Source organism: Lotus japonicus, chromosome 6 (genome assembly GCF_012489685.1).
Source record: "Lotus japonicus ecotype B-129 chromosome 6, LjGifu_v1.2".
NCBI lineage: Eukaryota > Viridiplantae > Streptophyta > Magnoliopsida > Fabales > Fabaceae > Lotus > Lotus japonicus.
This window is the reverse complement of record NC_080046.1, coordinates 6,286,244-6,308,959: the sequence shown is the minus strand read 5'-3', so window position 1 is coordinate 6,308,959 and position 22,716 is coordinate 6,286,244. Positions and strand designations below refer to the sequence as shown.

General features: G+C 40.1%; 1 protein-coding gene across 2 annotated transcripts; it reads right to left on the bottom strand.

The window, feature by feature from the left end:
* Positions 1–173: 173 nt before the first annotated feature.
* LOC130726368 (serine/threonine-protein kinase BLUS1-like) lies at positions 174–19,784 on the bottom strand. 2 transcript variants are annotated; one of them, XM_057577627.1, is made up of 20 exons: positions 19,410–19,782; positions 18,954–19,333; positions 18,589–18,633; positions 17,774–17,855; positions 17,587–17,655; positions 17,240–17,410; positions 17,091–17,156; positions 16,705–16,773; positions 16,521–16,592; positions 16,079–16,425; positions 14,517–14,653; positions 14,307–14,401; positions 14,198–14,236; positions 14,050–14,109; positions 13,725–13,826; positions 13,577–13,628; positions 13,442–13,497; positions 1,602–1,666; positions 1,447–1,498; positions 174–701 (listed from the first exon to the last, which is right to left on the bottom strand). In XM_057577627.1, exons 1-20 carry the CDS (start codon positions 19,563–19,565, stop codon positions 633–635), a joined length of 2,184 nt encoding a protein of 727 aa, XP_057433610.1. In that variant the 5' UTR covers positions 19,566–19,782; the 3' UTR covers positions 174–632. The 2 variants fall into 2 exon arrangements, 1 of the variants encoding a protein (XP_057433610.1); XR_009014800.1 differs by lacking the exons at positions 174–701; positions 1,447–1,498 and having other exon boundaries at positions 13,577–13,644; positions 19,410–19,784.
* Positions 19,785–22,716: the final 2,932 nt, after the last annotated feature.

The window sequence follows — 22,716 nt, the reverse complement described above, 5'->3', positions numbered from 1 at the left end:
GAATTTAAAAACATTGCTCTTTATTCTCCTTACTTTCCTATAGAGAGTAGTTGTATTAGAATTTGAGAGACCTAAGCCTATTTCCAAAAGCAAGTTCAAGAGGGGAGGATTATATTCTCATACATTAAGACTGTATTGGCATATCTCGAGTCAATGTAAAACTTCTCAACAAGTTGTGTTTCAAATCTTATCCATAATGAACTAACTTTAAATGCCTCCAATATGTAATTAAACATCCAACCAGTTCAGCCCGGAGTACAACATAATAATCCTATATACAAGCTCAGAACCATGTTCTAATAACACCTATGTCCTATATAAAGACATTATTATTCCCCAGGGGCTTTGTCCTCATAACTTCATTGCGAAGTGATACATCAAGAAGCATATATTAAATTGGAACTTGAATAAAATATAATTGAGATGAAACTTCACATATCATTTATTTTACTATTTCACTGGCTGGCCTAAAGCTTATTGATTACAAGGAAAGTTGGATCCAAGAAGATACGCGCCCATTATCAATACCAAAAAAAGGAGACCTTCGGCAGAGAGAAAGAATGAAGCTCATATATCACCCGTCACTCAACTGGATGTACATGTACTTGAAGATGATTAGAATTGTTCTGCTTTCAAGCAACTTCCTCTCTCCTGTCTCCATTATGTTCTTGATTGTAGACAGCTGTTAGCTGTTGTTGTAACTGTTCCATAACCAAATCCCTTCTTTAGTTCTCAAAATCTCTTCATTAGTTCTAAAATTTTAGAGAGCTTGTACAATTCTCTAAAGTTTTTTCAATTTAAAATTTGTTTTCATGAATAAACTTTTTTTTTTTGGTGTATAAAAATGGTAGAACAGAAAAAAGCACCTCCAGAGTTCATACTACAGAGTAGGGCGCCTGTAAGCGGGCCCACTCCAAGGTATGCATGGACAGCTACTACCGCAAGCGGGTTCGCATTATGGCAGCATGGCCTCAGGTGCATCAGGGGATCTCCCTAAGGAGGGTGCCCACCTAAATGAGGTTCGAATTCGTACCCTCAACCTATTGAGAGGTGAGTCTAGTTGTATCAATCCAAGTTGGCTCACAAACAACTTCTAAAATTTAATTTCAAAAGAAAACAAATGAAGTGTTTGAATGAGGTGTTTTACAAAGTTGAAAGATCTGTGCACCATGAAAACTAAATAGAAACAAACAAGATTTTAGTTTTAAAAACTGAAAAAATAAGAATTGATTTCAGGAGCAGGTTTTAAAAACTGTTCATATCAAACGAGTTTTTCTAAAAACTGTTTAGAAAAGCAATAATCAAACATGCATTAAGTTTTAACAAGCATAGGGTTCCTAGATATCTCATCTAACTAATAATCCCCAGCCCGCCTAAGTGAAAATTTAAAGAATAAAACAAAGACAGTTAAGATGGCCAAATACAAAAGCTTCGTCAGAAGCTTACCTGCACATATTTTAACTTCTCAGCAGTCAGTTCATCAGTCAAATTGATCATCCTGTAATATCGGATAGGGCAGGGACAGAGGTATTTATATATGCTAATTGAAATCAGAGAGAAAGGAAGATCAAAATGTATTTTCAAATTGATATATGACTAACTGAGTTTGAAGCTCTGCAATTTTTAAAAGCAGAAGACGTTCCCTCTCCGAAGCTGCTGGATCAACCTATAAATAACACAATGGTCCAAAGGAGACACAAAGCTGATGAATAATTGTTATATTACAGGATTTATTAACTAAAGGTTTATGTCACGAGAACAAAACTGAGTAGTTCATCGAAGTAAATTGATAAAGTACTTAAAATGTGTGGGGATGTAATTTGACAGTATAATGTTAATGGGCCTGATTGGGCTTAGTCAGACTTAGGGCTTCTTAATTAGTACACAGGGATTTGTTAGAGATGTAATAAATAGGGGGATGTGAGATTGGAGGGGGACATCTATCATGTTAATTTTGGCAAAACAGAGCACTGACACAGTTTTAAGGGGGAACCCTTGGAGGAGATTACTCTCTGGACTGGGCGGGACATAAAGAAGATTATGTCCCGCCCAAAATGAACAATAAACCATTGACGATAGCCAAGGCGGGAAAGGCAACATGACGAGCTTCATTGCCCTCCCTTAGATGATGGACCCACAAGCCAGCTGGAAGATTCCTTTGGATTTGTCTTATGTGTACGGGGATTTGGGCCCTGATTGTCAGGCCCAAATATAGGAAAGATCCATATCATGACCACCCCCTCTATAAAAGGGGAGGTCATCCACTTGTACGGGACCAACTTTTTCAGCATTAATGAGAATATTCCTTTTATGGTAGTTTTGCTATTTTAGTGCTCTGCTAGGGTTTACTTTTTGTCTTTCTCTTACATAAGCTTGCCCTAGTACAGAACATTGGCGCCGTCTGTGGGGAAGACTCAGCTCTTCCGGTGACAGAAGGAGGAATCGCGAGCCATGGAGACTCGTTCATACGGCGTAGGTCGGCGCGATCATCGCCGGCGCGGTGGTGGTCGACACGGCGGTCGCGCCGGCGGACGAAACGACAACCGTCCCGTACTGGACGACCGAGAGCAGGAAGCTTCCTCGGAGGGGGTCCACTCAGTGGCGCCGTCGCCGGCGTCATTGGTGAATGCAGCTCCGGGAAGACCTTCAGATCTGATCGCTAAATCAGATCCAGGTGTTCGGCGGCGTTCAACGCCGCCTGACTACGTGAACTTGGAAGATCTTAAAACAACTGCTCCACGGAGAGCGCAAGAGGCAGTGACAGGTATCACGCCTGCGGCTTTGCAACAAATGTTAGATACCTTGCAGAAGGTGCAGTCCCAAAACGAGCAGTTGCAAGCCCAAGTTGAGTATCTTACTCAGCGGCAGAATTTTAAGCAAGAACAACGCCTGGAGGCGGAGGATGTAGTTGAATTTCAACCTTTTGTTCCAGCCATCACTAGGGTGGACATTCCAAAGCACCTGCAAACCATGGCATTAGACGCCTTTTCGGGCGAATCTGATCCTATGGAGCATCTTAGATACTTCAATACTAAAATGGTGATCGGCGGGGCGTCGGATGCGGTAAAATGTCGATTATTGCCTTCCACGTTCAAGGGCATGGCGATGCAGTGGTTCATTCGACAACCGCCCTTCTCCATTGATAATTTCACTGATCTGTCCACTAAGTTTCTGACTCAATTTTCCGCCAATAAAACCACAAAAGCAACAATGTTTGATCTTATCAGCATACATCAGCAACCAGGCGAGAAATTAAAAACCTACATGGCACGCTTCAGCAAGATGGCGGTGCAGTTGGAGGATGAAAATCCAGATGTTTGTTTGGCGTCATTCAAAAATGGCCTTCGGGCGGGAGATTTGAATAGAGACTTAACAAGGCGACCGGCGAAGGATATGATGGATCTTCGCGCTCGTGTTCAAGAGTTCATATTGATTGAGCAAGATGACCAGAAGAAACAAGAAAGAGAGGAAGGACGTAAGCAGTCTCAATCTGGCGGTGTTTCACAAGACAAATCTAAGGCGGGGAAGGAAACCAGGATAGCGCAAACCCCCCGCGTACCAAGACCGGGACCATACCACAACTCTAAACCTGGCTTTCAAAATACATGGCACAGAAATTCACAAGGTCCCGCTGCTGCCACAGCTGGTCAGCCTGGTGCTTCGCCAACGCCAATCCCACTTACTAAGTTGAATGCACCCTTAAGTACCATTTTAAGGGCGGTTGGACAGACCAACGTTGTGCAGTACCCACCACCCCCACGGCGGCCGCCAGCTAACGTGGACACCAATAGGTGGTGCGAGTACCACAGAGCGTTGGGGCATACGACAGATAATTGCTGGAATTTAAGGCGGGAAATTGATCGCTTGATTAAAGCTGGCCATTTGGCAAACTTTGTCAAAGACACAGCAGCGCCGGAGGTAGCTAAAATCACTCAAGGGGACAAAGGTAAAGGTAAAGAGATAGTTGAAGAGTTGGGCGATCCTGCTGGGGAATGCTCATCTATTGCAGGAGGATTTGGCGGGGGTGCAATTTCAAGTAAGGCTAGAAAACGCTACGTAGCGGCAGTACACTCAGTACAGGAGTCGAACGAAGGCGAGTGTTGGGTGAATCATTCCCCTATTATATTCACCCCTCAGGATTTTGCGCATGTAATTCCCCATGACAACGATCCAATTGTGGTAACAATTAGGGTTAACAATTATGTGACAAAGAAAGTATTCTTAGACCAGGGATCTTCGGCAGACATCATCTATGGAGACGCCTTTGATCGCCTGGGACTAAAGGAATCAGATTTGAAACCATACAGGGGAACTTTGGTGGGATTCACAGGAGACCGTGTCAGTGTGCGGGGATACGTCGAAATTCCGACTGCCTTTGGAGAAGGAGAGTTTGTCAAGAAGTTTCAAGTAAAGTACTTAGTATTGGCGTGTAGAGCCAATTACAACGTACTCTTGGGGCGAGACACCCTCAATAAGGTCTGCGCGGTCATCTCAACTGCTCATTTAACTGTTAAATATCCCGCCTGCAACGGGAAGGTCGGGATATTGCGTGTAGACCAGAATGCAGCAAGGGAATGCTATTTGAGGAGCGTGGCGCTCTATGGGCGGAAGGCCGCCAAGGAGAGCCACCGAATTACAGAAATCTTCCCACAAGAAGGATTTAGCTTGGACCCAAGAGATGATGCTGATGATTTTCGCCCACAACCGCTGGAAGAAACCAAGCAGGTGCAAGTCAAGGACAAGTTTCTAAAGATTGGCAGTGGGTTGACAACAGAACAAGAGGACAGACTAATCACCCTTCTGGGTGATAATCTAGATCTCTTCGCATGGACCATCAATGATGTACCAGGGATTGATCCCAAGGTGATCACCCACAAGCTAGCCATACGACCAGGGGCGACCCCGGTCATCCAACCAAGGCGAAGAATGAGTGAAGAAAAGAACAAGGCTGTACAAGTAGAGACTGAAAAATTGATCAAGGCCCGCTTCATCCGTGAGGTACAGTACCCAACGTGGCTCGCCAATGTTGTAATGGTCAAGAAGGCCAATGGGAAATGGCGAATGTGCACGGACTACACGAGCCTGAACAAAGTGTGTCCCAAAGATTCGTACCCACTTCCCAATGTTGACAAGCTTGTGGATGGAGCTTCAGGGAATGAACTTTTAAGTCTCATGGACGCTTATTCGGGCTATAATCAGATTATGATGCATCCCTCGGATGAGGAAAGTACAGCATTCATGACCAATCAGGCGAACTATTGTTACAAGACAATGCCTTTTGGTTTGAAGAATGCAGGAGCTACGTACCAACGGCTCATGGACAAAATTTTTTCAAAGCAAGTAGGCAGGAATATGGAGGTGTATGTGGATGACATGATTGTAAAATCCGCCAGGGCTAGTGATCATGGCGGCGACCTTAAAGAAGCGTTTGATCAGTTAAGAACATATCAAATGAAGTTAAACCCTGAGAAGTGTTCTTTTGGGATCCAGGGAGGAAAATTCTTGGGATTTATGTTAACATCAAGAGGAATAGAAGTAAACCCAGATAAGGGAAGGGCGATCTTGGAAATGAAAAGCCCAACAAGTATAAAGGAGGTTCAGCGTTTGACAGGGCGAATGGCCGCCTTGTCACGTTTCTTGCCAATGGCGGGTGACAAAGCGGCCCCGTTCTTCACATGTTTAAAAAAGAATTCAAAGTTTCAGTGGACAGAGGAATGCGAACAAGCTTTTACCAAATTGAAAGAAACATTGGCCACATTACCGGTACTCTCCAAGCCAACACCAGGCGTTCCATTAGTGCTCTATTTGGCGGTTACTGACAAGGCGGTAAGTACGGTTTTGCTCCAGGAAGAAGGAAAAAAGCAGAAAGTTATATATTTCGTGAGCCATACTTTACAGGGGGCAGAATTGCGGTACCAAAAAATTGAAAAGGCGGCTTTGGCGATTCTGAAAACTGCAAGGCGCCTCAGACCTTACTTCCAAAGTTTCCAAGTCAAAATTAAAACTGATGTTCCCTTAAGGCAAGTACTTCAGAAGCCTGATTTATCAGGGCGATTGGTTAGCTGGTCGGTTGAGCTGTCAGAGTATGACTTACAATATGAGCCAAGGGGCCAAGTCACAGTCCAGAGTTTAATTGACTTCGTGGCGGAATTAACACCCACTGAAGGAGAGAAGACTCAAGGAGAATGGGTCCTGTCTGTGGATGGATCCTCTAATAACACTGGAAGTGGGGCGGGAATAACAATCGAAAGTCCAGATAAAATGATCATTGAACAGTCTCTCAAGTTCGAGTTCAAGGCGAGCAATAATCAATCTGAGTACGAGGCTCTAATTGCCGGCTTAAGGTTGGCCATTGAATTGGGAGTCCAGAAGTTATTTATCAAAGGAGATTCGCAGTTAGTGGTTAAACAAGTGAAAGGTGAGTACCAGGTGAAGGATCCGCAACTGTCCAAATATTTGGAAGTGGTGCGCAGATTGATGATGGAGGTCAAAGAAATCAAAATAGAACATGTCCCGAGGGGACAAAATGAGAGGGCTGATGTGTTGGCAAAGTTGGCAAGCACAGGGAAATTGGGCAACTACCAGACAGTCATTCAAGAAACTCTGCCTCGCCCGAGCATTGATTTGGTAGAAATAAAGTTGAAAGCTGTAAAGTCAGTCAGTGAGGGCGAGGTATCTTGGATGGAATCGATTAAAACCTTCTTAGAGAACCCACCAAAGGAGGATGATTTGAACACGAGAGCAAAACGAAGGGAAGCCAGTTTTTACACACTGGTGGGTGGAGAGTTGTATCGGCGAGGAATCATGTCTCCTATGCTCAAATGTGTCGATATCAAGGACGCCCTCGGAATAATGGCGGAAGTCCACGAAGGCGTGTGTTCTAGTCATATTGGCGGGCGATCCTTAGCAGTTAAGGTGATAAGAGCAGGATTCTATTGGCCAACGATGAAGAAGGATTGTTTGGAGTATGTTAAGAAATGTGAAAAATGTCAAGTCTTTTCTGACCTACACAAGGCTCCACCAGAAGAATTAACAACCATGATGGCGCCTTGGCCGTTCGCCATGTGGGGGACCGATATCTTAGGACCATTCCCTGTGGCGAAGGCACAAATGAAGTACATCATCGTGGCGGTTGATTACTTCACTAAGTGGATAGAGGCTGAGGCAGTAGCAACTATCACGGCCGCTAAGGTCAGGAGCTTCTTGTGGCGAAGGATTATTTGTAGATTTGGGGTTCCCAGGGCATTAGTAATGGACAACGGAACACAATTCACAAGTAGTGTTACCCGAGAATTTTGTACAGAAATGGGAATCGAGATGCGATTTGCCTCTGTAGAACATCCACAGACCAATGGGCAGGCTGAATCGGCTAACAAAGTTATCCTGAAGGGTTTAAAGAAGAAACTGGATGAGGCAAAAGGGCTTTGGGCGGAGGAACTACCAGGCGTTCTTTGGGCATACAACACCACGGAGCAGTCAAGCACAAAGGAAACCCCGTATCGTCTAACTTATGGAACTGACGCCATGCTCCCAGTGGAAATTGAAAACCAAAATTGGCGAGTGGCTCGGTTTAATGAAAATGACAACGGAGAAAACTTAATAGCAAATCTAATTATGCTGCCCGAGGAACAACGAGAGGCCCACATAAGAAATGAGGCGGGAAAAGTGAAGGTGGCAAGAAAATTCTCAACAAAAGTGGTGCCAAGAAAAATGAGGGTAGGAGACTTAGTGCTCCGAAAAAATACAATGCCCGATAAACACAACAAACTCTCACCCAACTGGGGCGGGCCTTACAGGATTATTGGCGATGTTGGAGGAGGAGCTTATAAGTTGGAACAACTAAGCGGTCAAAAGGTTCCACGAACATGGAACGCCTCTCATCTAAAGCAGTATTTTAGTTAGTAGAAACAACAAATGTGAACGAAGTCGCACTCTTTTTCCCTTTCTTTGGAAAGGTTTTTAATGAGGCGACAATTGTAATGAAGGGACAATTGTTCCCATACGAAAGAAAATTAATGAAAAGATCATTTCAACAGAATCATATATGTTTTGAATTTTTATTACGAGTTCATGCAATGCAAATCGTATCAAGGTATGCAATACCGCGAGTAAACCTTTCGGAATAAGAAAGTATCGCCTTCAAAAGTTAAAAGCCTTGGCAATTCTAGTGGCCACTAGAAACCAAGCCTCGTCGAAAAATCGGCTAAGGTATATAACAACGAAAGTTGGGAACAACTAAAAACAACGAATGAACTTAAGATGATATCCATTTAAAGTAGAAAAAAGGGGGCGATGCCCATACATGATTTGGAATGAAAATAAAACAGGGCAATGCCCAAAGAAAAATTTCAACTTCATAAAATAAAAACAAATTCAAGCCAGGTTCTCGTGGTTGGCGTTGTTGCCCTGGCTTGTCCCAGCTTGAGGATCTTCCTTCCCTTGATCCTCATTCCTGTGCTGCTCATTCCCATCCTCGCCATCTTCTTCAGGCTCACTCTCATCATTGAATTGGGGAAGGAGATCGAGGCTAATGTCATCATCACCAACTACTTGACCATCCTTGATCTCCTTCAGCCACCCAATGCGGGAAAGATCAAAGCCCGGCTCAACTACACTGATCTGCTCTTTGGCCGCCAGAAAGCCTTGAGCATATTGGAGAGAAGCACGCCCTAGGATGGAAGCATTCAGGCGATCATGTTTCTTCTCCAACTTTTGATATTTGGCTTGAATGGCAGTGTGCTTGTCATTTATGGCTTCTTTAAGAGACTTGGTCTTTTGAAGAAGCAGGTCCGAAGCAGCCAAGTCTTCAGTTAATTTAGCACACTTCTCCTCAGCAGATTTCAGCTTGTTGTTGGCGGTCTCAGCATCAGTTTTAGCCCGCTCATAGGCTGTCTTGTAATCAGCTGCCTTCTTCTCAAAACGGTTTTTGGCTGAGATCAACTCTTTCACACACTGAGCCATTCCCGCCACAGTACTGGCGGCAGACAGCGCGTGATGGATCGCCATGGAAGCAATGTTGGGGGGACCCTGACCGGAAATGTCCTTGTGAATCCGGTTGTCAAAAGTACGGGTCATGAATTCCAGCCCATTGAAGTGAGGATCCGACAAGCTCAGCAAGGGGGGAGGAGCTTCGCCACCAATGGCTGAACTAGGCCCAGCCTGGCCAAATGGAGTTGATGGGCGGTTGATCAGCGTGCTTGAATCTTGTTGAGGGGGCGGGACATTGTCATGTCCCTTCTTTTTCTCAGCGGGACGACTTTTTGAATCAAGAGTTGATTGGTGGAGAGGCTTACCACCAGCAGCACCTGAAGTTTTTTGACGTTTAGGGTCCCTGACGTTGTCAGAACCCGAGGTACCTTCATTCTTCTTCTTCTGCTCAGCTTCGGCGGCCCTCTTTTTCGCCGCCGCAGCAGACTGGGCGAGGTACTCCTTCATCTTGAGTGGGTTCGCGTCAACCTTGCCTTTTCCCATCGTAGCTGTACGGAAAACATCAATTAGACGAGATACATGAACAAAAAGAAAAAGAAGTTACGTACAAAGATTATAAACTTACTAAAAAATTGATTTAAAGTGCCGGATTTCGACGCCTCAATCAAGTCGTGACCGGAAATTACTGGTAGTGTGCGGAGGTAATCGGCGACGCCTTGTTCAGATTCATCCAAGGCGTCGTATGAAACAGATATTTTTCGGCGAGGGTTCTTTGTCCAGTAAAAAGGGAAGAGGGGGTTATTGTCAGAATCTCGGAACAAGTTCTTTATTTCGGGCGATTCCACAACTTTAAAGTATTTCTTCTGCCATACTTTGTAATGGCTTTTAAGGGCGGTAAACCGACTCATGTTCTTACGGGCTAATAGTGGAACCCATTTCACAGAAGTAGGTTTAGTGGTGACTGATTTATAGAAAAGGAAGAACAAGGGATAGGTTGGAGTGAAACTCAAGTGTTCACAAAGAATTTCAAAGCAGCGGAGGAAACCCCAGGCGTTGGGCTGGAGTTGGCAAGGCGCCACATTCAGAAAAGAAAGAACGTGACATATAAACGGCGAGAAAGGAAGTTTAATGTTTAAATCTAAGAAGAAATAGCCATAAACAAAGAAAAAATCGGGCGATCCATCGTCTGGTTCTTTACGCAACAGAACACAGTCATCTTCGCCACATGGGAGGACATTCAACAGATGATCTTCATTATTCGAGGTGGCGGGATCTATCTTCGTGAACCCTTGAGCAGAAATTCGAAGCGAACTAATGCTCCCAACGCTGCTCCAGATAGAATGCAACAGACATTTATCTTCAACTAAATGCACGTCAGAGCGCCATTCAGGTGAAGACAAATCTCCATTAGAGGAGAGAATTGAGTCTACAGAGCCGGCGGGACCGGAATCATCATGGGTAGAAGGCGAGGAATGAATTTCAATTATAGAGGGGGCGACAACTTCCTCCTCCGTGGAGGGTGAAGAAAGTTCTAGGGAAGAAAGGCTAGCGTTTGGTAAAGACATGCGAGGCAGTTTCATAAAAAGAAGATGAACAGAGTTAAAAGTAAAAAGAAGATGAACAGAGTTAAAAGAAGAAAGAAGATGAACAGAGTCAGAGAAAAAAGAAGTAAACGAAGAGTCTCAAGAAAGAGAAAAACTAACCAGAGGGAGAAACGTGAATTTGAGAAAGGAGAACGTCGGCGATAGGGGAGCACCGCGCAATGACGACGGCCGGAGGAAGAAAAGGTTCACCGGAGTTCAAAGAAGAGAATGAAAGCTGCGGTGAAAAGGGTTTTCAGAGCAAAAGTTTTAAAAAAGTGAAAAATGAAAAGTGAAAAGGGGATTTTATAGAGAGAAAGGAAGAGAGAGAATGAGTGGGGGAAGATCGTGGGATCGTGGGATTTGAAATTCGAAAAGTTAGGAAGCGAAAAGACATTACTCCTCGAGACGCGCAACTGAAGATTGCATTTATAACAAATGATGACGAAATCCCGGAAAATAAGGATACGTGCGTCAGTTGAAAAGACGTGGTTGACGGTTATGACTAATGGCGACATATCTTTGAAACGGCAACAAAGGTGGCGAAGTGTGAAAATGGCGATGTAACAACGAAGGTAAAATGGCGATGAACGAATAAACAATAGAGGCGAACTACTAGGTAACATGATGAAGACATTTCAACTCTTTACTCGAGTCTCATGTCTTGGGGGCTATGTCCCGCCCAAAATGAACAATAAACCATTGACGATAGCCAAGGCGGGAAAGGCAACATGACGAGCTTCATTGCCCTCCCTTAGATGATGGACCCACAAGCCAGCTGGAAGATTCCTTTGGATTTGTCTTATGTGTACGGGGATTTGGGCCCTGATTGTCAGGCCCAAATATAGGAAAGATCCATATCATGACCACCCCCTCTATAAAAGGGGAGGTCATCCACTTGTACGGGACCAACTTTTTCAGCATTAATGAGAATATTCCTTTTATGGTAGTTTTGCTATTTTAGTGCTCTGCTAGGGTTTACTTTTTGTCTTTCTCTTACATAAGCTTGCCCTAGTACAGAACACTCTCCAATTCGTAGAATAAAAAAGCTTGGGAGGACGTAGCAGATGTCCAGGACGGACACGACTTCTAACGCTAGAAGACCACTGGAAGAGACCGGGGACCAAAGCATGTCGTGAAAGAAGCACACTGGGCGGGCATGCTTCGAAAAGCTATATAGTGTGTGGAGGAACTTTGGATCAAGAACTCCACATCTACAAAAGCTTGCCATCAAAATATTGAGCTTGAGGTGAAGCTCATCAGGATGTGAGCGTAACTTGAGTGTTTTTGAGCATGTAAGTGAAATTAGAGAACCATGATTTAAAGAAGAGGAGCTTACATTATTGCTTTTAAATAGCATATAGATTCATTCAAAGAAGAGGAGTAAGCTTGAGCATCAAAAGCTGCAAGACTTGGTATATGTCAAGTATAACCAAGCTCTTGCCCACCGCTTTGATGGAGGAATTTAGCATACACAAATAGAAGCTTGTGTAAGGTTACACAAGTGCCTTTTGACCTATGGTAGCAGGTTCAGCAGGTTTTAAAAAAAAATCAAAAAACTTAAAAATTAGTAAATTAGTTAATGAGGGATTAGGTTAATTATTATTCAATATTTCAAAAAAAAAAAGAATTTAGGGTTAAAAATCCGTTGAGGATCTTCTTCTTCCCTGAAATCTCTCCTAATTCACTCATCATCAAACCTTTCCTTTTTCCTTCAAAATCAATTTAGGGTTAAAATTACAACCTAATCTCTTATTCTGGAGAGATTTCAGGGGAAGATTTCCACAACCAAAATCAGATCTGTTTCTTCTTCTTCTTCACTTCTTTCTCTTCTTACCCAGAAAACCAGCTTCTCTTCTGTTAATCAAAATTCAAAATTTCTGTGTTTTGCTTCCATCTCTTTCCACCAAAACATCAAAGTTTTTATTTTTACCCAGATCCACACCCTCAGTAATAACATTTCCAGACCTTCAAACCATTTGGACATATCATAAAATTTGTAAACAGAGAAAAAGAAGAACTGTAGCCTTGGATGAATTAATGTTGAAGCTTCCCTTCCTCTTACAATCCTGAATGAACAAACGAACACACACAACATGCTTCTCAAAGCCGTTGTTGTCGTTCCTTCCTCCACCTTCAACGCAGAGCGTTTGATTCCATTCAGCCGCAACAATGGGAGTGCGGTGGTGGTTTGCACCGCCATCAAAGGGTGAGGAAGATGGAGTCGGGAAAGGAGATCTGGCTTCTCCGAACGAACCAGATCTGGGAAAAGCGCTTGGGTGGACGAGATCTGGGAAGCCGGCAAGAAAATGGGTTGATCAGAAGCTTCCATGGCCGCACATCCTGTCACCGGCAACTGCTCCGCCGCTGGGAACCCCAATGACACTGGCAGAATGGAGATGCAGAGAGAGAAGGGAAAAGGTACAGAGATAAGGGAAAAGGGTTCTTTTGTGATGAGGTGGTGGGGATGAGTTTTGGGGTTGTAGTACAGCTGGTGGTGGAGTTTTCCGGCACGGAGGTGTTGAAGAGAGACAGGTCTGAGATTGATAGAAATTTGAATCTGGTGTTGAAGAGAGAAGAGGTGAAGAAGGTAGAGAGAAGAGGAACATATTAAGGATATATGTTTTTTTTTTTGAAATTAATTAAAGATAAATATTTAATTAAGAAAATATGTTTTTTGATTTTTTTTTAAAAAACTTGTTATAATGGGTCAAAAGCCTGTTGTGTAACCTTGCACAAGTTTTTACTTGTGTAGGTTAAATTTTTCCCGCTTTGATAGTTAGAGATATAAATAGAGGGATATGAGGCTGGAGGAAGACATCTATTCTTTTCATTCAATAATAATAGATCGTTTCAACTCTGACCTTCCGGTTCCTAACAAAATGTCATTAAGCATAGTAGTTAAAGGGATAAATCAAGTAAATATAACTCACACTTCCATTGGTCTCTGAATTGTGAGGTAAAGGTGGCAACTTTCCATTCTGAGAAACTGAAAAATTTGATTCAGAATATCATTCAATGCCATAAGAATTGGCTCAAATGTAATCAACATAAATTCCTTCACTTACTATCAATTGCTTCAGCAGGTTGCAAGCTAACTAACAGGTTCATTATAAGATCCTGGCATGAAATAGAACTTTCAAATAAGAATATAAATTTCGTTAGTTACATACATAATGATCGGACTACTAAGAAGCATGAAAAGACTTTCCTCACCTGTTGAGTAGATGTTTGCTGAAAAAGATTTTGAAGGTGAGGCATAAGAAGCGAAGCAGAGAAATTGGTAGTGGCAGAATCTTTAGGAGACTGACCAATTGACTGAAGAGAAATGGATTTAATAGAAGACAAACAAGCCTTAAAATTAAGCAGTAAATGATACATCCAATATGCTCCACAACAAACCCGCAAAACAAAATTTTCATAAATTTGAAGATGAACTGAACCCTGTCTAACTTCATCTATATTCTATAATTTTTTTCAAGACCATTAACCATATATGAAATGAACATTAGAAAATGCTGATAAAAAAACAGTTGCTAACCATTTGTTTGAAATCCAACGTCCAATCAGTAACACTGGCAGATTTCCGCAGTGGTGACCCCTATATGAAATATATTATCAACATAACATTAGATTAGGGAAAATATATAACATAACTAAATAAATGACAATCAATTAGAACAACTAACCTGTGAAGATCGGCGTGAAACTGAACTTACAGGAATATCCTATGGCACAGCATTAAGTTAGTTAAAGTTGAGTTAGAAAGAACAACCCAATTACAAGAATAAAGCTCACCTTCACAAGATCTAAGTTTTCTGACGTCACAGAGAATCGCCCTTTAATTTGCACAAGATTAGCCTTAGACTTGTCATCCAAGGAGTCTCTGAATCCTGCCAAGAGAGTTGCGAACATAATTTTGAAAATTATTAAGATAGTTTAGTTCAAATATTAGAATTCTGCACCTAGCCTTACTGCCTTAGAGTGCACACAGTATATTTTAAATACCTCCAGAGGACTTTATGGGAGCAGATAAACTATTTGCCGAAGCTCGAGTTGGAAGCATCAAAGGACCGCTAAAACTTGGAGATCGTCGCACTTCACGATTAATTCTCTCACTTGGTAACTGATTTCCATTCTCAAGCCTAATCGTAAAATAACCATTAAATGTTCTATCAAAATAAAATTAAGAAAACCACCATAATTAAGAAGTAAACCGCCATCCCCCTGAAGCATATAAATTAAGAAACAGAAAGAGGCAACACCTGATCCATTAATTTGAACTTCAAATAGACAATTCAAGAAAGATAAACAGGAAAAATGGGATTCTCATCCTATACATTTTTCATGGTGGAAATTAAACTCACTTCTTCTATACAATAACAAAATTGCTTAAAATTGCTTATAAAAAAATTGACATGCTATGTCAAATGTTCATTACTTTTTTTATTAATAGCCACAATCACCAGCTTAAACCAAACAAACATAAATAGTATGACTGACGACTTACTGTCCATATTATCAACAACCATTTCAAATGATGAACAAACCTACAGTTTACTTTTCTAATATTACGAATTATGATATCTTTCAAAAAATTATGATATTATTTCCTTATTTATGTGATTAGTACAATGTAATTAGGAGATTTGTACAGATTTTATTCTTTGTAATTATTTCCTTAATTAGGAGAGTCCTGATTTATATAATGTAATCACTTATAGTAATTTGAGATATGAAATAAAATTACTTTTCTTCTGCTTTCAAGCACAAGATTCTTCTTAGTTCCTATTAGAATTTGGGAGGCCTAACTCAACCCAAAAGTTAGCTCAAGAGTTGAAGGTTGCTCTACCCTTATAAAGGATATCTATGTCATATCTCTAGCCAATGTGGAACTTCTAACAGTTCCAGCAAGTTGATGTCTCATCCTTGCAACCCACCCCGATAAGTATGTGAACAACAATTGAACTTAACTAAAAGCCTAAGCAGTGGAACACTCACAATGGTTCCATATGATTTCTATTTCCACTTTCTTCTCTGTCTAGCCCATTACCACACAAAGAAGATAACACAATGGTAACAGGAATTGCAAAGCGTGTGGGAAGGGGGAGCAAGTCACAAAAAGGATTAAGAGGGACAAAGGGAGGATCAAAACTAAGAAAAGAACATAGACCAAGGGAGACATGAATTCTAGCTTTGTCTTCATTGAAAAACTAACAGTAACTTACTCCATTTATTAAGTTAGAATTAGAATAAACCTTATTTTTGTTCTCCAAAGATACAAATGTCATCACTTTGATCCTCATATATTCATCATTAATTTAGTCCCCCCAGTATAACAAACAATCACTATTTTTGACCAATTGGACGACACTTTGCATAATTGAGAGACTTAATCGATGACAATTTTTTTAGGACAAAGTAATGATACTTACTTAGGAGTACGAAAATATGGGTTTACTAGTTGAGATACTTAATAAGGTTTGTTGTTGAAACATCAAGTAATCTCTAACAGTTTAATCATAACCTAAAACAAGAACACAAAACGACAGTAAAAAAATACAACATACTTTTCAAGTCTACGTCCTTTGTCCGACAATGAGTGACTGAAAACTGTGCCTGGAATCAGTGGCCCACTTTGGGTTAGACGATTTTTCACAGTTTGAGCTTTAATTTTGCTCAAACTTGTATCCTTGTCTACAGTTGATGTTGTAGCCTCTGCAATGGATTCTTTTCTCTTTGAAATAATGTTGTTGGGTTCCTCAAGATCACTTTCAAGAATCTTCTCCTTTTTGTTCAAGTAATCACTTTGCTCAGTTTGTTGTATCTCAATACCACCTATTAGTGATGTGATCTTCTCCTGTGGTAACTTTTCTGATTTAATATGTCCAGCACCAAATTGGGAATTGGCTGTGCCCTATCATGACAAATAACAGATAAAAGTAAATTTCTTTGAGGTGGCAAAGAAAGTCTAGAACAATTGAACCAATATTGAATCACTGGTTTTCTTACGACATCGTAATAGGTGAAAATATTGTTTTCATCTTCTTCCGTCCTCTCTAAAATATCATCACCATCCCTCACCTAGAAAAAATTGAGCACACTAGTTTAGATCCAAGGGGAAAACTAGTCAAGTAAATAAAATCTGAACACAATAACACATACCAATGATTACTTTCGAAAAAATAATACATACCAATGAAGCTTGAGCTTTCAAATCATCAACATCAAAGTTCCATGCACTAACTCCTCGCTTGTATTCACTCTAAGGTAAAACATAGAAATGGATTAGATTTCAATGAATAATAAATTGAGTATTTATGTAGACAAAAAGAAACATATATTACACTACATGTTAACTACAGGTTTTAGGTGTCTAGTTACTGAAAGGAAGGTTTTGGTTTGTTTTACTTTAAAACACTTTTATACAGATGGGGGACAAGGTGCACAAAAATCCTCCCATTTGAAATCAAAATTGCTATACACAATCCAATGGAAAACTTGATATATCAGAAATTAAAAAAAATGTTGTCGCGAATGAATTATTTCACATTGTAACAACTATACATTATCAGTTGTTACCTGAGATATCGCTTCTTGTTCTGCAGAGGGCATTTTCTTAAGTGCTAGTTGAGCTGCATCTTTAAGCTGCAAAATTTTGAGTAGTCAAGCAAAAGTAGCAGGAAAAGAGAAATTTTAAAACCTGCACCAAAGCCTGTATGCAAGCCGACCTGGAGAACTTTTACACGATCCCAAAGAGGTGGTAAGTCAGCAAACAATTTCTTTACAGAGAGCTCAGGAGGCTTGGCATGTTTGAAGAAGGGATGTTTCAGTAACTTCTCTGCTGATGGCCTCTTCGTTTGATCTTTCACTAGGCACATAGCAACCATTTCCTTAAAAGACTGATCACAACTGGAATTATTTTAATTAGACTACTATTAAATAAGAAGCTCATTATGACACAACAGAATCACAATCGAAAGTCAATTTCCTATCCATGATTAATGAGCCAAATAAAATCATAAATATCATAAAGATGATTCTTGTGTAACATTCCAACCAGAAAGAACACTGATACCTTAGAAAACTTTTTATCACGATCATAATCCAGTCCAGGTGGGGCATTCTGTATGGTCATGAGAAGAACCTATCCATGTAACAACAAGTTAGTATTGTTCTATATTATGGATTACATCCATGAACTTTAACAGGACTGTGTCCAACATCTTTGTCGACAAATTATTACAACCGATGGATATAAATACCTTCATTGGAGGATATTTTGAAAATGGTGCATGACCATGAGCCAACTCCAGTGCCGTGATTCCAAATGACCAAATATCAGCCCTGTCCAACACTTACACACCTCAGCAATGAGAAAAAATTTGGTCCATTAATATCAAGCTAAAAGATGTTGTGCAGTCTATTGGGGAAAAAGGCCAATGAAAGAACTGTAGTCCCACAGAAACTATGTAAAATATGATTTTCAAATTAATTAAAAGTGCATATGGAAAGGCTTATTTAAATTTATTTTATAGCATAAACACAAAGCAAATATTTAGTTAAAGTTATGAAATAAATCTAGACCTAAGCTATTTTGATTTTATTCTTATATAATATTATGATTAAGTACTTATACCTACCTATAAAAAAATTCAGCTTAACAGTAAGTGTTTATGTCAATAAGCACTTCATTAAGTTATTTATCCACCTAAGTAACCTACAACCTTCTTTAAGTAATTAGACATGATTTAAACCCTAGCAGAATAGCAAGTATCTAAATTAATACAGGTCTCTATATTTGATAATTCTGCCCTGAATACCAAATTAGATTTACCGCAAGAACAGAATAAAATGTTTAAAGTTAGCAGTGATATAAATGGACTAGATTCCAAAGAGGCCGCAGTGTTTTAAATATCGGCCCAACGTAATGTGTTTCAGATGTCGGCAACGCGACCGTAATTGCGGGCATTTGTCCGCAATTCTGCGATTCAACTGCAACCGCAATTTAAAACCCTGAGAGTCAAATTAGATAAAAAGTACACGTCGCATAACATTAAAAATTCGATGAATGACTGACTTGGAATTATAACCAGTTCCCGGTTGCAGTACCTCTGGAGCCATCCTGCAATAGAAAGACAAAAGTAAAACACAATTTAGTCAAAACATGTGAGAATTGCAATCAATGAGTTATGAACATTTCGATTTCGAGCTACCAACCAGGGCCGGCCCAAGGGTAAAGCCACCCAAGCAAGGGCTTTAGGCCTCCAATTTTTTTTTGTTTTTTCTTAAGTAAAAAAGGCCTCCGATTTTTTTTCTTAAGTAAAAAAGGCCTCCAAAATTAAAATTAACAAAATTTTATATTAGATCAAACATGTTTCAAGGCTCTCAAAATTAAAATTCGCTTTAGGCCTCAGTTGGTGTTGGGCCGGCCCTGCTACCAACCAGCAAGGAGTCCCCACAAAAGTATTCCTAGAACGCTGTCTATCGCCGGCATCAAAAGTTGAAGCCGAAACACCAAAATCAGCAAGCTTCACGGCCCCGGTACTATCAAACAAAATGTTCCCAGCCTTAACATCTCTATGAATAAGTCCTTGTTGGTGAAGGTAGCACAGTGCCTTGAGCGTTTCTTTGAGAATAGAACCAATAGCATCCTCTTCAAACCCGTCAGGGTACGCCATTTTCATGAGATGCAAGCATGAACCCTCGTCCATGAATGTCATCACCACCCAGAGACACTGCTCTACAACAAATGAACAGAAAGCCCTCACAATATTTGGATGGTCGATCAAGCTCAGCATCTGAGTTTCCCTACGAATGTCATCCTGTTCAAATTTGCAAAATCAGAAAACATAGAAATTTAGTAACAATACTGAATGAAAATTTGGGGATGAAAGAGACCAAATTAACAGTGTTGCAGCGATCGAGATCGAAGCTTTTGACAGCAACGACTTGGTTGTAAGGAAGGTAGATGGCGCGGAAGACGGTGGCGGTGCCGCCGTGGCCGACTTCTTCGAGAAGCTTGTAGTCGGCGGGATTGGTGGAGTAACCACCCATTTTGGTGGCTTATCTGTTGGTTGCTGGTTTGGTTGGTGTGTTTGATGAGTCTGAGACTTCAGTGACTCTCACCAAACAAGAAGAGAGAAGTGAGATTCCCTTGGTAGTTAATTAAGAATCCTGTTTGATTTTGAGTCAAACAGAGGAAGCAAAATAATGTCTGAGTGACTCTCTGCTGATGATTCTTAATTAAACTAGTACACAAGATTTGCTCCTTTAGTCTCTCTCCTTCTTCTAGTGACACCTGGATTGCTCCTCTTTTATGCATTCTCTATCTTAATGATTTGGCATTTTTTAAGGAGTAAAGATTTATCGTTATTGCATTGATCTTTCTTTTAGATTGGAAAATGCGTGCACATCTTTTTTATCATATATGGTGTTATTAAACTTGACTTGAGCCTAATTTTTGTATTTACTATACAGAAGTCACGTGTTCTTTAGAGTATTTGCAATATGCACGTAAAATTGAGAAAATGGGAAAAAATAGGAAGAAAAAATACAATTCACATGGAGTTTCACGTGCTAACAATAAGGTAGAATCGTGATTTGTAGAGGTCACGACCTTGCTAAAAAAAATAAAGATTGAGCCCTTGCACTCCCTCACTTTGCATATGCTGATATGTATAAAAGTCAGCACAACTATGCTTTGGCCATAAAAGAAAGTAAGAAGTGACGGAAATACCAAGAAGGTGTCAAAACCTCACTAACATCCGGGGTCATTTACGCCTTTCGTCACCCATGCTTGGGGGGGGGAGCTTATATCCAATAACAGAGCGGCTAACATGTCGCCACAAAGCGCAGAATGAGAGTGACTCGTTTCCAAACAACCCTCGACAAAGTAGACATACGCAAGCCACTCGTTGACCTTACCCCTATAAAGCTTGCCATGCCTCAGGGACAGTCAATCATCACCGCATGATCACAACAGAGCAACAGAGATCCAACGACGCACAATAAACCATAGAATCTGAGATGAAAGCAACCCAACATAGGAACTCTTCAAACTTCCTAATAAATAGGGTGTTCATCAACTTCATAATGTATTTTCTCTATTTTGCATTGACACTCTTGATCTCCACCACTTCCATTACTGACTTAAGCATCCAAGTGTCTTTGCAGGTTCCACCAAGGAGCTCGTTTCTCCATCTATTCCATACTTGTGACCTTGACCAGCTTCAACCACCGGCTCTGCCCATCATACGCCTTCCTTTGAAGACGTGATCAGACTTGTTTCGAAGCCAACTAAAACTATGGAATAGGTACCTTCGGAAGCAGGATCCTTGAAATTAGGGATGTTCACAATTCGATTTCGACCAATTTTGGGTGAAACCAAGAAACGATCCAATCAAAATTCCTTGGTTCGGTTTGGTTCGCTTGTTAGCAAAAAAAATCCAAAACTAAACCGAACCAAACCGATGATGAACGATTTAGATCGGTTCGGATCATCAATTTCACAACTTTTTTTAGACAATTTAAATATATAGCAATAAACAGGTATATAGAATACATATGAGGCTGCAATCACACATGACTCACAACTTAACAATGTCGACTATTGAATTGCAAATCAACAACTCACTTAATAATAGCTTAATCACAAAAACATAATCCATAATCAACAACTTAACAATGCACAAATGCTTAAATTAGTGTTTAATATTAGTACCATTACAAATAAATAATAGAAAAGAGAAACATAATAAGTCTAACAAATATAATAAGTCCAACATAAACAATATTTCTTCATTCTTAGCAATCTTCCTCAAAACACTTATATAAGGTTTTAGGCTTAAATATGTTGGAGGTCCCTCTAAAATAGGGATCTTTTGGTTAAGGCCCCTACAATTTTTTTTGGGTGGAATAAGCCCCTAATGTGAAAATAATATATAGTGATAAACCCCTGCCGTGAGGTTCCGTTTAATTTCTCATGATTCTGCAAACGACGCTGACGTAAATTATATTTTGTGAAAATTATTCAATTAAAGAGGGTGCCACGTAAGTAAATTAGGGTTGAAAAAATAAAAACCCAAGTAAAAAACTCAAGTAAAATCCCCAAACGTACTTGTGTTTTTTACTTTGGATTTTCATTTTATTTTTATTTTTTGATCCCTCATTTACTTACGTGGCACCCTCTTTAATTGAATAATTTTCACAAAATATAATACACGCCAACGCCGTTTACAGAATCATCATAAATTAAACGGAACCTCACGGTAGGGGCTTATCACCATATATTATTTTCACATTAGGGGCTTATTCCACCCAAAAAAATTTGTAGGGGCCTTAACCAAAGCACCCCTATTTTAGAGGGACTTCCAACATATTTAAGCCAAGGTTTTATACATGTTTTATTTTTAAATTTTCTTAATAAATATATGTCATCGGTTCGATTTTGCAGTTTTTCGGTTTTTATTCTTCAAACCATGAACCGAACCTATCTTCATTGGTTTGGATCGGTTTTGAACCGAATACCAAAAAAATATGATCCAATTTAATGGTTTAGTTTAGTTCGTTGGTTTCATCGATGAACACCCCTGCTCAAAATTCAACGTTCATGGTGTCTCGAATGGTACTTGAGGAAATGGGTGATTTTCACTAGATGTGTAGAATAAAAATGGGTTTGTGAAGGTGAAGTTTTGACTATCCTAAACGCTCTCATATTTTACCATGAGTTTTAAAATAAAAAAATTTACTATTTAAAGAAATTTGCCACTCACGTTGTAGAGTGGATGAATAATGGAAGAAATCGACGGTAGAAGTTAATGAACTTCATTGATGTATCAACGAAAGAAATAAACCATATTGAGACTAGATATAATTTTTGAAAACGAATGTCTTTGCTTGCTAATTATTATCAAAACAAGAATGTAATAGGGAGGAGAACCCATAAGTTTTATTTTTCTCTATAATACATAGAACCCCGTGCATGTACTCATGCTTATGTTCTCAATTTCCCTATCGTATACTCCCTCTGTTTTAGAAAGATTGTTATATAAGGTTCTCACACAAAGAATAAGATGATAATTATCAATAGTATATGTTACTAAATGTTGATAAGTGAGAAGAGATGTGGTTGGTTAATATAAAAGTTGATAAGTGAGAGAAAATCTATTAAATGAGGGTATAGATGAAAAAAATTAGAAATAAATGC

What these genes read in the sequence shown, in the direction of transcription:
- LOC130726368 (XM_057577627.1), bottom strand. Translation starts at nt 19,565, where the DNA reads ATGGGTGGTTACTCCACCAATCCCGCCGACTACAAGCTTCTCGAAGAA. An exon ending in TTTCACGCCGATCTTCACAG is followed by an intron (nt 14,110 to 14,197) that starts GTTAGTTGTTCT and finishes TATTTCATATAG; the next exon opens with GGGTCACCACTGCGGAAATC. An exon ending in CGTTGGATTTCAAACAAATG is followed by an intron (nt 13,827 to 14,049) that starts GTTAGCAACTGT and finishes ATTTCTCTTCAG; the next exon opens with TCAATTGGTCAGTCTCCTAA.